Source organism: Melanerpes formicivorus, unplaced genomic scaffold (assembly GCF_026170545.1).
Source record: "Melanerpes formicivorus ecotype bairdi unplaced genomic scaffold, bMelFor1.0.p_v2 SCAF_16, whole genome shotgun sequence".
NCBI lineage: Eukaryota > Metazoa > Chordata > Aves > Piciformes > Picidae > Melanerpes > Melanerpes formicivorus.
Genome location: NW_027142368.1, coordinates 13,307,121 through 13,327,569, shown reverse-complemented (window position 1 = coordinate 13,327,569; position 20,449 = coordinate 13,307,121). Strand labels below are relative to the sequence as shown.

The window sequence follows — 20,449 nt, the reverse complement described above, 5'->3', positions numbered from 1 at the left end:
AGGAAGTGGGTGTTTCCCAGTCATCCTGGACTTGGTTCTAAGCATGTTCTCTTACCAGAAAGAGTTTCCTGTTTGGGCAGTCAGGGCTCTTAAAATTACTAGACTTTGAGCTTTCAACAGTGCATCAGGGGCAGATAAACTTTTCTTCTTTTTACTGGTTAGCTGATCTATTTACCTTCTGCTTGCAGCCTAAATATGCCTTAGTGCTGTGCTTGTCCAGCCTGTCTAACCATCTTGCAGGTATAGATGTCTTCTTACTTGCTGTGGTTGTTTTTATGCTACAGAAGCCATTCCCACCAGTACAGGTATGCCTTTGGAATCAATTCCACACTGTGAGGTAGCTTCTGGAAAAAGAATGTTGCAAGCCTTTATTTGGGAGTATCTAGAGGGCAAAAGCATGTTGTATAGAAGAACAAACTGTAGAAGTGAATGAGTTGATTCCACATGCCTGTACACTTCACTCCTGGAAAGCCCTTTATGAGCTGTCACCTTTTATTACTTGTGTAAGAATCCTGACAAACTTCAGGTAACCTGCAGATGTTTCTCCTGAGTGTTCCCCATTTTCTTTAGAGATTTAAGTGGTCAGCTCTGGCTGGCTGACAGCCAATACTTGCACTCATTTGATGGCAGAAAGGATGCTCTTTCCTTTCTGTAAGCTCATTGAATCATGCCAATATTCTTTGCTGCCTTTGTACCACAGTCTTGTCCAGATCCTTTGAGGAGGCCAGTGTTAAACCTAGGCCAGAAACACCACTCTTACTAACTTTTATATTGAGGTGGTGTGTAGGTGTGCCAAGTAAGTTGAAGCCTCATTCTGTTAGGACACGTGCAAACATCTAGTCAATGACAAACATGCACTTTCTGCTTCGAGGCACTTCATCTTGAGGGTCTAGCATAAGTGAAAACATGACATGATGTTGCCTGATCTTTGTGGTCACAGAATAGATTCATTTCAAATCAAGATGTAAATAGAATATATTCATTTCAAAGCAAGATGTAAATGCAATTCTGCTGTTTATACGAAAGGGTGAATTCAGAGCTTACTCTGCAGAGATTATCAGATTCATTGCTGCACTGAAATTTGTAGTAAAATGTAGTTTAAAAAGTAGGAAGTTTAAACCACAAGTGATTTTTGATACATCCACCAACACAGAAACCACACATGTCCTATTTTTAACTGGATAGTGTAAAAGAAATAAAACAAATTACATCTGTGTGCTATAAATGCAGTGTGGGAGTCTTATGTGTATGAAGTATATTCTTACATACTGAAAGATTTCATTATGTAATGCAATGTCTTCGTGTTTCATTTCCTATCCACCAAGATGGCTGCTCTGAGGCAGGCAATATGTGAATGGTTCTGGCAGTTGTGCTTTTTGGGTTCTGTCTGTCTTTAAAATTGCTTTTCTTTCCCCTGGTTTAGATGGCACCTCACTTCTTCCCATTGGATTTACACTTAGGCTTTGGCACTGCCTGAGAGAAGCATTTCCTCTCTTTATTCATTTCTCCTCATCTCCATTGAATTCAGCTTGGCAGAAATATCCTCTGTTCATGCACATAGCCTGCAGGTTGTTTGTCAAAAAGGTCTTTAATTCAACAGTGATACTGGCTTGCCCCTTATATGTGGGCAACACAAAGGGAAGTTTTTCAAGCAGTTTTGGTTTTATTGCAGAATAAGGCATGGGTAGTTCTGCCTTGCAGAAGAGCTTAGCCTGGGAAAACCTGATGTGGGAGGGAAGAAAGAAAAGATCAGCAGTCATTTGTCATGTGACATCAAAGTGGAATAGTTCCCACAAAAACCCCTGTGCTAAAGCTTTCCAGCTGAATGTGAGCTGAAGGTCATGCTCTTGCCTTCAAGTTAACATAATGGTGTGAACACGGAAGCGTTGGTGAAGTACCGTGGAAGAACATCTGTTTGCATAGGCTGCTTCTGGCAAGTGTGCTTGCTGAGGTGGTGTCCTGAGGAGGCCTCAGCCTGAGGTAGCTGCACAGACTGGTTTTGCCACAAGAGGCAAGGACTGTTAGAAGGTATCAGTGATGAAGGCTTAGGAAATGGTGTATGAAATGCAAATCCAGGTCTTTAAAGTTGATGGGAGATGCTCCAAAAAAGATTTGAAGTCGTTGTCCAGGCATTGTTGTAGGACTGTAGGCTGGCCTTTGTTTCCAATTTGGCTAAGGCAAAGGGTGTGTCATTCTGTTCAGCTGTCACTAACACACTAAGGAACTGCAGTACTGCAGAAAATGCTCTGTAAGATGGGGCCAGAGGTTTCCAGTGATTTAGTGCCTAAACTGAACAACCAATAAAAGAGATACAAAGAAAAGATTGTTGTCTTTATTGCAGAGCCTGTGAGCTAATGAGAAGCTTCCAGTGCATCGCTTGCTTAGGGTAGGTTGGAGGCCAAATGTTAAAGCAGTGTTCAAGTTCTGACAAATGCCTTGGGAGACTGTTAGGATATGTTTATGCTGGCCGGTGAAAAGCCAGTGAAAGTGATGGGAAAGTGGTCATTTTCAGTAAGCAGAAGGCTGTTTACTTTGCAGAACTGTCTCATGTTAGATTTTGCATGCACTTGCATCCAGCACAGCACATGAAGCAAAAGTATGCAGAGTGAAATAAAACTGGATGGTGTTCCTGGAGGCTTGCAAAGTTTTGCTGTGTAGCTATGTGACATAGCCACAAGCTGCTGTGGTGCGGGAGGAGAGCAGGATACAGATAAAAGAAGTCACATGAGTCTGTGGGGATGAGCAAAATTACCATGCTATTTTTGAAGGAGTGAGCACTTGGGTTGACATTTTGAAGCTGAAATCTTTCAGGTAAATCTTTGTTAGAGCAAGTTTCTTTGCAGCATGTGCACCAAACCCTGTGGAAAACTAAATTGATGAAAACATGAGTCCATCTCTGAGCAGCATCTGAGACTCAGGGAGATGAGGAGACTGAAGCAGTTTGCAGTGCCAGGGTGCACTGGATTTACAGGAACCCTGATTTCAGCAAAGAGTTAAATGAAATGTCTGTCTATTCTTTTTGACAGGTATCTATTTGGTAAATTAGCATGTGCCAGTTTTAGAGCTGCAGTCCTTATTGCTTTCTTTCAAGATTATGTAATTGGCTTGAAGGAACTTTAAGGCAGGCATTGGTTATTTGCAATGCATGAGAGGGTGGTGTTTGTTGTGGGCCTGGTTTCATTTGATGGTGTTACACAAATAATCCTGATGACTTTGGGGCAATTCCTTGCAAAAAGAAGAGAAGAGTGAGGAGGTGAATGAGGAAGCCTTAGTCTGGCTCTCTGTGGTTCTTACTGCTTCTGGTTGGGAAGTAAAACATAGCAATATATTTTCTGTGGCAAGAATGCTTCTCTGTGAACATAGTGGAAGGAAGAAGAGAGATGGTTTTCTTAACGGTTTGAGAAATACAAGTTGAGAGCCCATTCATTTCACATTGAGCATTCATTACATGGACATTCCATGGTTTCCCTGTGGTAATTATGAACAGAAGTCAGCATTTCTAACAAATGCTTGATTCAGAAAGAGATTTGTGCTTATAAAATGTTTATATAGTAACATGAGCAGAGTGTGGCTAACCATATGCTTGCAGATGGAATTCAAATAGAACCATGGGGAAAAAAAAGCCACTCTGACTTTGGCATGGAAAATCCCACCCATTTTCTTGAGGTTTTGGGTTGGGTTTTTTTTCCCCATTTCCATTGCAAATCGTGAAGAGGTGGCATTCACAATGCACTGGGTAGAAGCTGTGAGAGTGTCAGCCACAGTCACAAGGAGAATCAAAAGAATCCTAGAATCGTGCAGGTTGGAAAAGACCCCTGAGATCCTCGGGTCCAGCCATTAACCCTACTCAGCCAAGTTCACCACTGCGAAGCACCACATCTAAACGACCTTTAAACACATCCAGGGATGGTGACTCAACCACCTCCCTGTAACCATGGTTGGAAAATTTAGCATTTCCCAATGGATTGAATATGTGGATAACGTGCATTTACTGTGTTGTATGGGTAACCTGAGCAAATGCTCAGAGCAGTGCTTTTGTCCTTGTCAAGATCTTAAAGGAGAAGCAATAACTGGAATGTTTGGAAGATGTTTTCTGTGTGGCATACCTTTATGAAAGGGTCTTCCTGTGTATGCACCTCCTCCAGGTGCATGCCACCCTGCCTCTTTCTTCCCCAGATTAAATAAAGATGTATTTCCAGTTGCAGTATCTGATTTCAGCTTTGCCTTGGAAAAGTTCCTTGAGGAGCTCCCAGTGGCAGTTGGGAAATGATAATCACAGGAAACTTTAACTGGATTTTTATCCTGCTTCAGAGTTCAGAGCAAGGTAGTCTGGAGGAGAGGGAAGAAGGACTCTGCTTTAACTCTGAGGTTGCTTAAGCCTCAAGAGGAAGTTTTCATTGTACTGCACTTCTTGCATATGCTGCCTTGTTTGATTTGAGCTACTGCCAGATGCTGTTTTTAGTCTCCACTCAGTCCTTCTGCCAGGCTTTCACACTCCTCCTCCTCCTTCTTCTATGGGCATCTTTTATGGCCTTGTAGTTATTTTCCTTCTTTCATTTCTTCTCTCATCACATGTTCTCATTTCCATTTTTCTCAAACATACCTTTTCTTGTCACCTTTATTTTATCTTCTCTCTGCTTGTTGCTGCTAGTCTGTAGTCTAGCTTAATTTTCATCTTCTGTGTCACCTGATCAGAGTGGATTTGTAGGACCTGGTTCACTGTCATAGAACAAATATTTTAGAGGTCAGAAATACCCAAGGGCTGGTCCAAGATTGTGGGATGTTTTGAATTAGGTGCATTGTTGCATACCATTTTACATGCATGCCTCCTGGTCATTGTTAGAGTTGGGGGACTGATTGGTTAATGGACAAATTAATCATGAATACACCCCGAAACAAGCTGAACATCAGCCTGGTTAAAATGCTAGTTATTTTTGAGAATAGAAACTTACTGGTGTGTGTGTCTGCAGTAGTCTTACAGACTATTGTTCTAGCTGAAGCAAACTTACCTTGTGGAGATCTGTTGTTAGGAGTATCTGAAAAGCCTCTGTTGCTGTTGGAAATTGTGCTTGCTAGAGCTCTGCCTTACCAGTGTGCACACTGAGGTTTCATGCTTTCCTTAGCCCTGCTGGTGACATCCCTGTCACCAGGGGGAAGTGCAAGAAGCCTCAATTAAAAAGTATTTCAACAAGGATAGCTTTAAGAAGGGTGAGAGGGGAATGCGATGCCCGGGAATTAGAGGGTTTAATGATGGAATGTTTTCTTTATGGTATCACAGTTCTCTCTTAGAGAAGAAAGTCCTGGGAACCTGGGACTTGCCTGATCTTTGTGCATCTTCTTATCTCTTTCCACCTACTGGTGATCTCTGATCTTTGGTAAACTGGGGCTGCTCTGCGTGTTCACAGGGAAAAGCTCTTACAGAGGAGGAACCACAAGGATCGAGGAGTTAGCAAAGCTGACATAGGGCAGGTGGTAAGTCACGCTCAACTGTCACAAATCACTGAGGAGCAGTCTCCTAACCCTGCTGCCTGAGAGGAGTTAGCAAAGAAGCAGTATCTCAGCTGGTTGTTAGATTTCCAGTTGCAGTGTGTTGCAATAGGAAAACTGGCTAAATGCAACCTGGGAGTTCCCACAAAGTATGTCTTCCTCTCGAGAGCTGACTATATCGCACAAAAGAGACCATGTTCAAGCATGTTACTGAAGGAAAGAACAGGAAGGGTAGTCTGTCTTGCTGAACCTTCCTTAGGAGGGTTTTCAGTTGAACTAAGGAGCTTCAGCTCTCAGATTTGGTGGAGAAAGGAGAAATTCTGACACTGTGGGAGCTTTTGGGAGGACAGAAGAGGAGCTGCATCAATATTGACACATCTGACTTTCTTGAAGTGCATTTTAGCAACATCTGTCAAGCTTCCTTTAAAAATAACCCAGACAGCTATGGCTTAACTGTGGATATCTTCCATCCTTACATCCCAGCTTCAGGAATTTGTATTTTCATTTCATGAACGAATCTACCATCTTACTAGATTCATCCACCTGCTCATGGAAATGGAAACCCAGTAGACTTGAGTTTGTACTTGCATGCTTTGCCATCACAGCTTGCTGGTTGTCATCTGAGCTTTACATAATCTATTCTGTTCAGCCTTTGTGCTGCACTGTATTCCATATAATTTCATCCCTGAAATTGTGCCCACCTCTATGCTATGTGCTAGCACTGGGTTGTTAGACTGTTCTCACCATGGGATCTGAATGCCTCTTCACTGTAGTCTGTTTGGCTCCTTGTGTGCTGCACCCCATGCTGCGGTAGCAAGCTGCCTGGATATTACTATTCTGTGGTTCTTTGCACCTACCAAAGCATGTGAAGGCGTCTGGCATTGCTTTATTTTCAACTCAGCTGTTTAGCTACAAGAGTGTGTTATTTAAAAGAAAACAGCAATTTCACCTGAAAGTAAATGGCCAAGTGGAATTTTATTTAGTCCCAACAATAGAGGCCATTTGCTGTTGATGATTGCCATCATGGCACGCTTTAAGTGAGAACAAACATCCTACCCCCCTCCAATACACACAGGCCTTTTTTTCCTAACAGATTTATTCATTAAGCATATGTTCAAAGACTACAGCTATTACCACTTCTAAATAGAACCATTTTTTCATTGCTTTTCATAGATACAGTGCCACAGTGTTATGAAAAACCCATTAACGTTCCAGATTTAATTAACTAAAGTATTCTATTAAAACTCCTTTCTGCTCCAGCAGTTGTTTGACAATAGACAGAGAACTACTGTATGTTGGATACTGACCTTCAAATGACAGTCCAGAGTGGCTGCTTTGCAAAGTCTTTAGCAGTTTGAATACTTTGTCTCCCCCATATGCATGTTAAATAGACCTCTTACTTCTAAGACCAGAAATAGTAGGGGAGCAGGTTAGGCTGCAAGCCTTGGTCCCAGCTTCCTTGCACAGGCAGCATTCCTCCTGAAACAGGTAAAAGTTTCATCTGACCAATTTTTTCAGGCTTTCAGGAAGAGGGGTGGTGCTCCTGAAAGGCACTAAGTGCCTTCCATTTTGTATGGCTTCTGGGGGAGACAAGGATAAATACAGAAAGCTTTTTCAGAAGAGCTGTCTTTTTTCCCTTTTGTCATGCTCATGCAGCAGCTCTCAAAATGGCCCTTTCTGGCACCCTGTGTGCTCACTGCTGCTGGCAGGTTCTGAATGTCCTTTGCCAGGACATTGAAGAGCTTGTGGTATTTTCCATAGGGGTAAATGCTTGTGCAACATCTATTAGGTGAAGCCTCTTTTGTTCCTGAGGGTTGTTTTGTGTGCTAGTAAAGTGCTGTTCCTGTTGGATGTGTGGATGGATTCAGTCTTTTCAGTTGGTAAGGCCATTTCAAGCTCTGTAGAGATGTGAGGATAGAGATGTTCGAGTTATCCCCCAGAAGTAGGACTTAATATTTCTCTCTCCACTCAGCATATCTGCAATAGATCACAGTGCCGGTACCTGGGCTGTGCATGACGTCATAGCTCTTTCTTGGCACATCTTCCCAGCACAATTGATGTTATTGCCAGGACAAAGTGTACTGCATGTGGTTGTCACTGGAAGTTGAGGGGTGCAGGGAGAAAAAAGTGCTCTAGTGGAATCTGCCCTTTGAGGAAGACAGAAGTGGGGTGGGGTTGAAAGAACTATATTGGTCCTTACAAGCTAAGGATGAGATTTCCAAGGTTACTCAGTGCAGATTTAACTTTTTCATGTTTAAGTCAAGCATATACCTTAGTGTGAGGAGAGAATTGATATGAGGCATTCAGTATCTCCTGTTAATGCAGGTGAAGTGTTCTGGGTAGCAGAGCAGCAGTGTAGCCATGTGGATGAAGTTTCCCTTCCTTCCCACTGATGTGCTGTCACTCACACTTCGTGAATAGTACACCACGTAAGGGTGCTCCAGCATGGAGACAGAGCAGTGTGGCAACCAGAAGTCCATAAGGATGTGATTGGTGTCTTTGTGGTGACCTGAATTACAAATCTTATTAAACCAGGAGCTCTTGAAAAGGAAGAAATGCTTTAATCAAGGTGTTTTAAAATAGCCTCCATTTGTGTTGCATTGATGAGGTGGTTAAATTTTCATCTTCAGAGATGCTGTGAGACCTTTTATACCTGTAGCAGTGGGAGGTTTTAAGCATGCCTCCTTGGTGGTTATGCCTCCCACAAATGCAGCACACCTGCCACCTGCTTCCATGTAACATCAGGTTACATTTGAGGTATTGAAGAGCATTTCTGCACCATTTGCTTCAGTATAGAACAAAAATTCCTAGGCTAGCTGATACCAAGCTGGCCCTGGAGCTAGAAGCAGAAATGCGCCACTGATGCAGGATCCAAAATGGTGTCTCCATAGAGGTTTGCTTACCTCCTAGCAGACCTGCTGATCAATGTTAGCTCCTGCTAAGGTCACTCAGCATGAGGCTGCGTGGTGTGAGGCAGTTACATTGGATCAGGTGGAGCTTTGGGATGCATGCATCCATGAGATGTTTGTTTCTTTGGATTGTTCTATAGAGTGAGGCTCCTGCCTGCAGACAAGTGGTGCAAAATCCTCCCAGAATAATTGCAAAGCTTGTCATCAGAGTGTGCTTTTTTTGTCTCACCTTCTCCAACATAGATGCTTAACAACTTGTGCATGTCTGCTTATCTATCTAGACAAAACATTGCTCTGTGCATGTTCCCTCACTGGGAAGAGGATGAGAAGGCAAGCTGTTGTGTTTTTTAATTCACTACTCAAGGCTGTGTAATCATGGTGATGAGCATAGTATAGGAGCTCCTGTAGGCAAGACACAAATAAACAAAGTGACATTTACCTTCTCCTGTGGGCACTGACCACTTTTTGTGGTTACCTAGGGAGAAGAAGAGATTAATGAGACCACTATACTTAACCACAGGTTAACTTTCTAAGCATGTCCCTAACATGAAGGGGCTGCAGTTACAGAGGTAGCAGAGCACTAAACTGGAGAGAGACTTGGGGGTGCTGGTGGACAAGAAGCTCAACAGGAGCTCTCAGTGTGCACTTGCAGCCCGCAAAGCCAATCAGATCCTGGGCTGCATCAGGAGAAGTGTGGCCAGCAGGTCGAGGGAGGTGATCCTCCCCCTCTGCTCAGCTCTGGGGAGACCCCACCTGGAGTACTGTGTCCAGTTCTGGAGCCCCTATTACAAGAGGGATCTGGAGGTGCTGGAAGGTGTCCAGAGAAGGACCAAAAGGATGATCAGAGGGCTGGAGCACCTCTCCTGTGAGGACAGACTGAAGGAGTTGGGGCTGTTCAGTCTGCAGAAGAGAAGGCTCCCAGGTGACCTAATTGTGGCCTTCCAGGATCTGAAGGGGGCCTACAGGAAGGCTGGGGAAGGACTTCTCAGGATCTCAGGTAGTGATAGGACTAGGGGGAATGGAATGAAGCTGGAGATGGGGAGATTCAGGCTGGATGTGAGGAGGAGGTTCTTCCCCATGAGAGTGGTGAAACCCTGGAATGTGTTGTCCAGGGAGGTGGTCGAGGCCCCGTCCCTGGAGGTGTTTAAGCCCAGGCTGGCTGAGGCTCTGTCCAGCCTGATCTAGTGTGGGGTGTCCCTGCCCATGGCAGGGGGGTTGGAACTAGATGATCCTTGTGGTCCCTTCCAACCCTGAATGATACTATGATATTCAATTGTGCAGGCCAAAGCCTAGAAACAGCGTAGCCCTGGGTGGACATTGCACTCTAGGAGAGAGATAAAATTGAGTGTGGACATCCTGTTTCTGGAGGTCCACACCCTTAATTTCCACCAGTGCTTGTTCTGGTACAGTTTCTGAGTGATACCATTGCTTTATGAGGTAGCCAAGCAGTGTAAGCACAGCCTTTTAAAATGCATGAAAGGAAGCAAAATGCTTATACTTGGGATAGTACCCTTGAGGCATGTCTCAGGTTTGTGGCTGAAGATGATTGTTGAGACTGGTCTTGATATAATTTAATTTGCTCAGGAAAGAGAATGTCTTTGAAATAACTGTTGAATGTGATAGTGGCTTTCTGAAATGCTTTTGCTGAAGGCTCCAGGGCATAAGATTTTAGTCACTTAGTAAAGCAGGCTATCCCCAAATGAATGACATCAAAATGTTCACATTTGAACCTGGCAGGAAGCCAGCATATCACCCATCTGCTTCAGGCTGCAAACTCTCTCATTCACCAGAGCAGAAAGCGGATTTAATAACTGCAGGACACCAGGCTAGTAAGGCACTCAAGAAATTAGAAACACATCATGAGGTTAGCATTAAAACTGCAGAAGTTACTAACTTATGAAAAGAAATTCAAGCAGTACAAGTGTGCTAACACCTATTTGGATGATAGTAGTATGAATAGTAAAGACTTTGAAAAGCTCCTGAAACCAGAATGTTCTGGTTTCTTGTAATTGTCAGATTCTCAAATTGCTCCAGGGGAGGTTTAGCTTGGATGTTAGGAAAAAAATTCTTTATTGAAAGGGTGGTCAGGCACTGGAACAGGCTGCCCAGGGAGGAGGTTGAGTCACCGTCCCTGGAGGTGTTCCTAAAACGTGTAGACGTGGCACTCTGGGACGTGGTGTAGCGGCCACGGTGGGGCTAGGCTGATGATGGGACTCAGTGAACTTGGAAGTCTTTTCCAACCAAATCAATGTTATGATTCACTCTTCTATCACAGAGGCCATTTGGCTTAAAATTATTGCTGCTACTTTGGGATTATTCAGGCCCCTTTAAGTCTATCCTGTAGTCAAAGGCTAAAGGCACAAATTTATAGTTTGGGAGGGAGAGCTGGTTATTGTATTCCAGAGAATTCAACCCTCCACATCTCTGCATTGTTGTTGTCCTGTTGACACTTCTCCTTGATTGTTTCCTGTGTGAGGCTGATTTCATGAGCAAAGCCATAGCACTTGAAGTGTGGAACTAGAGCTGCTTTGTGGCTTTCCATTTTCAATTTAAAGGGAATGTGGAGTTTGGGAATCATTTGGGACAACCAGCTCCACCAAAAGTCAACTTGGAGTCTCTTTACAAAAGCTCAAGGCACCTCAAAAATTATCAGCAGGCACTTGAAACCTTTGACTGAAGAAAACAGCATAACAAAGAGATGTATTATTTAAAAAGAAAAAAGGGCATCTAATTGTTAAGTGGTAATCAGACAGAATCTCTGTGTGGAGTTGAACAGGAAAGGAAGAATCAATCTTATGCAAAACCAAAAGAAGCTCTGAATAGAGCCCTGATTGAAAGATGGCAAATGCTAGTTGTGTGTGGGTGTGATAGCAGTGAATATTCAGTGTCTCTGCCCCTCCAGGGGCTGCATTCACTTAAGAGCAGTAATTTGACACCACATTTCATATTAATTGTTTTGAGGCAAACACTGTCCTAGGGGATCTAGCTGCCCGAGGAGATAGCACACCCCTTAACTTGACGTGCTTCACCACAAAAAAGGACAGTCCTTAGCAATACATCTTATGCTTGAGACCTGTAAGCATGAGCAGAGACACTAAGCATAATCATCTTGTGTATTTGGTTTAGTAGTGGGAGTATGATTTATGTGTGGACAGGGGCATAACTAATCTTGCCTTGGAAATTAAGAGCAACTCCCCCATTATTAGTGGAGAATCAGTCTGCAGCAGATGGTACAGTAGCTCCCATATCCTTCCCATATGAGTGCTTTATCTGACAGTCCCTTACTGCTTCTGATGACTTCTAGTGGTTCATCTTTGCTGAACTGGGAGGCCTGTCTTTCTAGATCAGAGAGCCTGATGATTTTTTTCTCCTCACTCCCAGGTAAGTGAAGCTTACCAGATTGAGAGTGGTGTCAGCCAAGTGCATTGTGAGCTGCTTTACCCTTGCAGCTGTATTTCATATGAATTACTATGGTAAGATGATCAAACAAGTTATTTTCTCTCTCATTAGATGGGCAGCCAGTAACATTATGTAGGACTTCTGGGAGGAGTGCTGCCTTGAGCATCTGTTTTCTTCCAGGATGGAAGACTTTGATGGAAGCTCAAATGAAATCTTCTGGTCTCACCCTTGAATGAAATAGCCTCTGGTAGCAGGCTGCATCCTGAACCCTGAAGAGGGCTTCAGGGATGACTTCATAGACCAGAGTCCTGTCTTGTAAACGTGTGTTTTGTAAGTTCTTTGCCTGCCATTGATATAATAAAACAGGAAGCTTCTAGGCATTTTTACATGTCCTGTACTGTCCAGAAATCTAATTACAGAAAAAATTACCAAGAGTAATCTGGATCCTCTATAACTATGATAAACTTGTACCCCACCACTGACTGACTGCAGATTACCTTTTCTACCCAAGAGTTTATTACATAGTAGGAGATGTTGGCTTCTGTTATGCTTGGGGTTTATGGAAGCTGCAAGAAAATAGCTAAGATTTTTCTCTTCATCTTCTTGAATGATGAAAGTTTGCTCTGGTGGATATTTCCACTGTGGCAACTCAGTTGAAGATGCCCTTAGGAGCTGGACTCTCTCCAGATGCCATTGGCACTTACCGTTGTGGCACTTCCCCATTGCTGTGAGTCAACTACTACACAGCACCTTCTTGGAGTGTTGGAAAAATCACAGCAGCCTCCAAGCCCATCCAAATCACAGAAAAGGGAAAAGCCTCAAGGTCTCCTCTGTAGCCTGAAATGTGCAGCAAGCACACAACATCAGCGACTGACTGGGAATCAGATGAGGTTTGCAACTTGTTTGCTGGCCAGTCTCCTCTTGCTGAAGAGAAGGAGGTGATTTTTCTTGCAGTTTGGTATTTCTCTTCCCCATACCTCTGTAGCAGCTTGCAGGCTTGCTTTTGTATGTGACCCTGCAATATCATCATAATGGTCCTGGGTGAATGTGAACATTTTTTCTGACTTCACCTCTTTTTCTCTCCTCCCACCCATCCCAGATGAAGTGGCAGGTGGACTGAGTGGGAGCAGTGTGAAAATGAATGCAGAGAAAATGTGTGACTCAGCAGTTCAGTGGGGAGCTGCTGAGTGGAAAGGCAACTATTCTCCTCACACACTGCCATCAGGTTCCTGTTCTCTCAGAGATGAGAATAGGCCTTTTATGGGTGGAGCTGTGCAGCCCACCAGCAGGGCGAAGGGGCTGCTTATTCTTTTCAGCAGAACTGATTTCAAGTAAGGAGGGAACTTCCTTCTTTGATTTTGTTAGTTGTTGCCAGTGAAGAGGAGAAGCCTTGCTTGCCCATAGATTTTTTTTTTCTGTGTGACTTTCCTCCTTGCTTGCTTTTTCTCTTGATGCATCTTTCCATTTTGGTAATCCAAGTTTGGCTTGAGCAGCAGCCCCCCTCTACCAGCTGAGTATGAAAAGTGCAAGCGTCCAGTTCTCTTGGTGGCTGGGAGATGGCAATTATTTTCCTCCCTGCACTGTTGTGTCGAGAACTGCACTCAGAACCTTTCCCTTGCTGGCAACAATGCTGCTGGCTTTAAACAATGCCACTCATGGACAAACAAGTGCAGAGCAAAACTGGTGATATTTGTGAGTTGTCCTCTGGCACACAAGAGTAAATTAACCTTTTTCATGTCAGAATAAATGACATAGGAGACTGATGAGAAGGTTGCTGTTGTATAGGCTGGGTCTTTGTGAGAAGTTTTCCATTCCTCTGTAATGTATCAAAGATGTTTCTTGGACCTCTCACTTGCATGAATGGTAAATCAGGATTATTCCTACTTAAAGCTCTGTTACACAGAGGAGGATGAAGCCTGCAGTTAGACTTTGCAGTCTTACAAAGGACTACTGATGTATCTAATGTCTTCCAGTTAGATACCAAACTGATACTGGAATTGTTTTCATGCATTGCAGTGGTAAGTGGCAAACTTTGTGGCACATGTGGCTTAGTCTCTGAGTTGTTGCTAGTGTTTGAATTAAACTGTCTGGTATCTTCTGAAGTAGCTCTCTATGTCATTTTGCATTACAAATGCAAGTTCTACCAGCCACAAGTTCTTGGCAGCTAACACCTGGACTTTTTCCATAGTGGAATTGGAAATATTGAGGCAATTACATTGTTGTAAGTTGCTTCTATCTCCAGTCATGCAGAGCAGGTAGTTGTAGGATGCATTTAGGAATGTTTTTCTGCAACTCTTTTAATCTGTATGCTTGTATGGACTAGCTGCTCTCCTCCCAGTCAGTGTTTGATTCAGTGGTTTGGAAAAGGTAAGTGTATTGAACTCTTGCAAACAGAATAGGTCAAGGATCAAGTAGAGGTAGTCAGCACCATATAATCACTGGTAAGGTCAGAAAAACAATTAAAAAATGAAGGGGCCAGAGAGACAGTGATGCACTCTCAGGATTACAGCAAGTGTTGGAAGCAGCATTCCCAGCTTTCAGCACAGCCCTTCAGATCTTGAGTGTACTTTTTTACTGAACTTGCCAGATGAGTTATGAGTACAGAGACCATCAAGCAAAAGTGAGAATGTCTTCTCAGCCAATACCTTTCTCCTTAAGCTCTTTTCTTTGATTAGCAGTCCTTTTACCCTTCAGCAGAAGCTCTTTCTCCTTCATGTGCACTCCAAGACAGTTTTGGAGGTTTTTTCCAGCTTCAGTGTGTCCTGCCATCACCATGACTTGCTTGCAGTCTTATGACCTGCAGATTTAACAAGGCCTCAACCAGATATGTGAATTATAATGGGCTATGTCCTGCAAAGCAATTCAGGTGCATGTGAAAATAAGCAATTGATTTGCAGACCAGTATCAGTTGTATACATTCATCTAATCAATAGCAGAGCTCCCAAGCAGTGAGGCGGAAATCAGAGACAGTGATATCAGTCGGCAGCTGTGTTTTGGTGTCTGAAGATGCAGAGACTATGTATGAATTTAGGACTCTGGTGTGAAGTGCTGGTAATCTTGATGGATGGCAGGTATTGCAATGCCTTCACACTATGGTCCCTTCCTATAGAGTAAATTCTCACCATGCACAGCTCTCATTAAGATATAGACAGGTTCAGAGGGCTGTGGATGTCCATACACTCAATGAAACGTGGCACAATGCAGCTGAGTGTTGTGACTGCTGCAGCTTGAGAAATGTCAGAGCAAGTGAGGTCCATGTTCCACTTCTGTTTTGTGTGCCTCACAGGTAAGGTCTACAGAGTTTGGGGATTTCACCATGAATGAAGAAGCCACCACCATTAGCAGTATTTGTATTTCCTAGTGAAAAGGCCTTACCACTCAATCCCCTAGAAGCCTAATTCCCACAGGCACAGTGTGATCTAAGTATAATAACTGCATGAGCACTGCATTTTCATTGCTGCAGTACACCTTCTGTTATTAACATCCTTTGGTAAGGAGCAAGTCTTTTTTTATCTCAAAGACATTGTTAAATTGAATCTGCCAGTGGAGCTGTGTCAGTACTATGAGCAATAGCACCTATGCACAAGAGAGGAGACAAGTTCCTTTTGAAGTGCTAACTTTGTTAGGGAATACAGTCAGGATGCCTGGTCCTGAGGGACTGTTTTTTTGTTTTATTTCTCTGAAGGCTCTGGGTATGAATCAGTTGAGTTACAGAGCTGCTGATGCCTTGCCCCCAGCAGCATTTGACTGGATCATGGCATGTTTGTTACTGCAAGGCATTGTTGACTTATAACTGCTATGCATTTCAGTGTTTCAGTTAACTCCAGTACTCTAAGCAGGTGTTTTTCTGAGTGTTATCTAGACATTGTTTCATTCTTCTGCCTTTCATGTACCCACATAGGAAGTCAGAAAGAGAGGCACAGGGGTTTCAAAATGGGCACTGTCTGCTTATGGAAGTCTGTTACCTTGTGAGAGGACAAAGATGCTTCCCTGCATAGGTTATCCCATAGCAAAGTATTGTGTCGTTTCTTTTTGGCAGCTTGTACTGGTGGCTGTGTTTAGGAGAAGAATACAGGAGGGGTGGATCACTGGCCTCATCCAGAAAGTTCCTTTTTTCTGAACAGCAAGCATGAGGTTAAGCTTATGGTGCTGTTTTGAAATGTCAGTTTGCTTTAACAAGCCATATGGCTGCTATAGATGTCAAAGACCTCTTAATTCTTCTGCCAATGGTGGGGTTTTTTTCCTAGCAAGCATAGTCCTGCGTCAAAGCAGAAGCACTCGTGGAACTTGAATCCCAGTCTCCATGATGCAGGAATTCAGGAGGATATCATCTGGATGTTAGATTCCCTGTCAGTCAAATTACTAGCTTGGTTCACTCCTGGATGTAGTCATCCTTGTCAGCTGTCTCAAGACCTTCACACTGACCTTGACACAAGAAAACTTTAATGGTGTCTCTCATTATTACTTAATTTGTGCACTGAAAGAATCCATTAGGGCAGATAATACAGGAATATAGGATTGCAAAATGACAGCTGAATGGTAATTGAGGCATTGTTTAAAGCTGACATAGTGAAATCAATACAGAACCCTAGGTTGGTGTGATTATGTTTGTTAAAACCTAACCTGTGATTTGGAGTAGCAAATCTTTGAGTGGATTTTAATCCAATCTTAAACTATACATTTGTATGTATGGTTTGAGACAGTTCCCCATTATTTTACTTCTTACCCCCTGTTGTGTTCTGCTGTGTTAGTGAAAATATCTATTGATAGGAATATCAGTTCAGCAGAGCAGGAATTCTGGGCTTCTAGCTCTATAGACCAGATCTCTACTTTAAGCAGTGAAAATAACTGAAAATAGCATCAGTCTATTTGCCTTCATATAGGGCAGTTGTAAGAAGTAGAATGAGATTCCTACTGCTGTACAGCTGTTGCTAGACAACACTGGGAGGTGGGCTTCTGGCCTGTGGAGAGGCACCAATCCCCATGGTTACGGACACAGAGCAGTCCCCTAACTTTGACGTCTTTGATCCAGGTGTGTAGCTAAGTGGCTTTCACATCGTCATGTTAGAGTCAGGGTTGTGTTTCCAACCTATGCAGAAGTGGCCTTGTAAAATCTTAGGCTGTTACAGATGTAAAACAAAGGCTTCCCATTTCCCTGCTGCATAAGGCAGCATAATGAGCTTTTGGTGAGTTAAAAAAATCAGCCTTCTGAAATAGGAAATCTTACAAGTTCTAACAAATACCTGAAAGCTGAGCTAAGGTCTGTTTCAGTGAAGGGAGGGAGAACAAAGACTGAAGGAGAATAAACATCTCGTGTTCCTGTCCACTCATGGTTTTGTGTTTTATAAATCAAGATGAATCCTTACAGTACCAATGGCCAGACCCTCAGAAAATACACAGATCCCATCTTTCATTTGCCTTATTAGAGCTGTGGCTAGTTTATGGATGCTTATCTCATGTGGAGTTACTATTGAGGGACATGTAGTGAAATGTCTGATGAGAGGAACATGTAGACACCTGACTGCAACAAACCATAGAAGGACCAACAACGTGGCCTTTCCCTGGAGGACAGATGGCTGGCTTAGGCTTAAAGCTGTGGTGTTGTACACAGGGCAGCTCTGAGACTTTCCAAGTGTAGGATGATGTAAATCAGTAGTACTTACATCAAATGGGTCTGATCTTCCGCTCCTTTTAGCTTCTAAATTAATTTGTTTGCTCAGGCTGTGTTCAAAATACTGCTGCTGAGGGACTAGCCGCTCCAGTGCATATTCCCACTGAATGGAATAGCATTGCAACGTTATTAAATAGCCCTTGAGTATGAGTTAATCCAAGAAGTAAGTTATTAGAATAAAGTCTGTGTTATTGGTGCCTTAGGACACTCAGCCAAAACCCAGAGACCCTGAGCGCTGTTCTAACACCTACCGTGAAACAGTCTCTAGCTAGGAAATCGGTCACCAAATTAGACAAAGCAGACATGTAAGGGGAAATGGAGAAACTGAGGCAGAGAGGGGCACAAGGGGTTCTCCGCCGCCGTGTAGCCGGGAAGTGTGGCAACAGCATAGATGGTTCCTTTTCAGAAGTCAAACCAAAAAGGTGCAGTGATGTAAATGAGAATTTAATAACAACAAAGCCCAGAACCTGCGCCTCCGGAAAGAAAAGGAAAATAATTTCTCCACCCACGCTCACTTTTCTGACAAAGGCAGGTGAATGCAGCTGCACTAACAGAGTGTGACGCTCGCAGTCCTCAGCCGCACTTACCGATGCAGAACCGAGCGGTAACCATCGTCTCTAGGCAAACAATCGCCCTTGCAGCCTCCGCCGAGGGTGCGTGCCATTCATTCCCTGCACATGTCGTTTTCACGTGAAGGTCTTTCCAATCCAGCTGCTATGGAGTCAATGGATGAAACTGAAGGGCAGCAAGGACAGCTGAACAGGAAGGAGCAGCCCCTGAAAACCTCCCAGAAAACAGCACTGCTTGGTTGGGCGGCTCGGTGGAATGGATTGGTGCCTGGAGACAACATGTATCTGTTTGTCCTCTCACAGATACTGGTAAGGCAGCTCACCATCACGCTGTTGAAATGCTGAGACCCTTCTTGGGAGCTTGGTTTGGGAGTTTCCTCCTCATCTGCTGCAGATGTAGCAATGGGCATAGCTGCAGTCCTCCCATTCTGCTCACCTCTCCCAGCACTGCTTTGCAAACAGCCCCTGCCTTTTGGTGTCCCAGACTCCTGTCCTGTTCCCTGCCCCTCTGGAAATGAGCCCTTTGCCAAATGGCCCATCTCCCAGCAAATCCATTTGCTGTGGCCAATATGTATGGGGGTAAATAACCATCTTGTTAAAAAGTGGATTGGGTGGTGTTTCCTTTAAAGTTGTAGCATGCCCTTCATGGTCAGGGATGAGGCTGTACTTCGCCACCAGGTTGTTAAATATCACATCAATGCTTTTGTAGGTTTGTGTTAGCTGTGGTGTGTGCAGGTGCTTCAAGTGATTCTGGTGAAATGTCTTGATGTGTATCTGTGTATAGGGATGCCTCCATAAACACAGCTATTTGTTAAAGCTTTGCATAGAATGAGATAGGCCTTAAGAGTCTTTAAATTGCCAGTTTTCATCTAAAAGTAATGATGCTGGAAGTTCAGATGTCAGAGAAAGCTGTTGCTCTTTTGATGTCCAGACTGCTGTGGGCAGTCCTTTTGCTAGTGTGGATCAGTTTGAGCTTGCTTCACTAGTTAATGGTAGCCAACCTTTTAGCCTTCAGCTTTTTAATTCGTGTTGAGCTACAGCCTGGAAAATACCTGACTTCTTAAAGCAAAAACGATGATCAACATGAAATCAATGAGAACTAAATTAGTTAATTATGCAGTCTTGAAATGAAAATGAATGTTTGTATAATGAGATGCTCATTATGTATTTTCTGATTGATTGCACAGCTTCTCTGCATGATGCTGTGGTACAGCACTTACGGGACCAGCCCAGCATCTCAGAATGCCTTTGACCTGCTGTCTTACTTGCTTACCCCATTCAAAAAGATTTTGTCAGATCAAGAGGAGGTAAGTCCCTGAACTCCTCTCTGGTTACATAGCTGGTGTCAGTAGCCTTGGGTGGTGCTTCTAATATTTCTCTTGATTAAAAGTATACTTCATATAGCATGCATTATATTACTGCTGCATTGTTTGTGTGTCCTGAAGTGGTGACAAGAATTTCCTGAAAACAGATCCATATTTTGTCTTCCAGGTACAGGGCTGGATTTTTTGGCTGTGATGTTAGATCAGCACAGCAAATTTTTTGTGATGTGCAAATGATTGCGCATGGAACAAAACAACAAAAGTAAAAATCAGCCCTCTAAGATTTAGCCCACAGCAAAGAGAAAGCTGGAACTTGATTTATAAGGATGGATAGAAGCTCAAATTCTGGAAGAATGGATCAACTCACAGGAAGGGTGCAAATCACAAGATACTCAGTCACAAAACTCTGGTTTTGGTTGAGTGTTTAGAGCATATCTGTGTGCAGTAGAAGAATTTCAGGTGTACAGATTCCATTATATCTACAAAGCTGCCCCAGTAAAATTGCTTAGCTTCTCACCATGACATAATGACACATATACCAGTATGATTCATCTGATAAATTGCTGGGGTAATTATCCCCAGTGCAGATTTCTCTGGTGTGGACAGAACCTTAATTAAATGGTGAGCAACTGCCTTGGAAAAAATCAGGTGAAATATATTTGCAATCAGAATGGTTCAATTCACTGTACTTAGTATTTGTAGTAGAGGCTATGCAGTACAGATGGGAAATGTAACTCAGTGCTTTTTGTGGCTGCCATACAGTGGAGACTGTTTCCTGTGTTCTCTTAACAGTGTTTACAAGCTGCATGTCACCTCTTTGTTTGTTTTGAAAGAAGCACTCTTTTTTTGGCCCTTTCTCAGTTGTAAAGATTTACTATGCACAGTCAGAGCTTTTGTAAAGTGCTGCTAGTGTCCCACTTGCAGTGGGTCACTCATTAAGAAGTTATTCCTTACAGAAAATCCCCAATTTACAGAACTTCAACTCAAAGTAAGTGTTCAGTGTGCAGGAAAGTGAATCTTAGAATGCACCACAAGAATACCCCAAGTATGACTGTGCAGATGCTCGTGCATATATTTGAGGATTGTTTATTA

At 43.2% G+C, this 20,449-nt stretch overlaps 1 protein-coding gene across 5 annotated transcripts in view; it reads left to right on the top strand.

Moving 5' to 3' along the window:
- PTPN5 (protein tyrosine phosphatase non-receptor type 5) overlaps nucleotides 1–20,449 on the top strand; it is a 75,517-nt gene that overhangs the window by 23,456 nt on the left and 31,612 nt on the right. For 4 of the 5 annotated variants that reach the window (XM_068148293.1, XM_068148291.1, XM_068148292.1 and 1 more), the window contains 2 exons: nucleotides 18,163–18,344; nucleotides 19,223–19,342. In XM_068148293.1, coding sequence (XP_068004394.1) covers nucleotides 18,163–18,344; nucleotides 19,223–19,342 — 302 coding nt within the window. The remainder of the gene's footprint in view (nucleotides 1–18,162; nucleotides 18,345–19,222; nucleotides 19,343–20,449) is intronic. The other variant, XM_068148294.1, reaches the window with a different exon arrangement.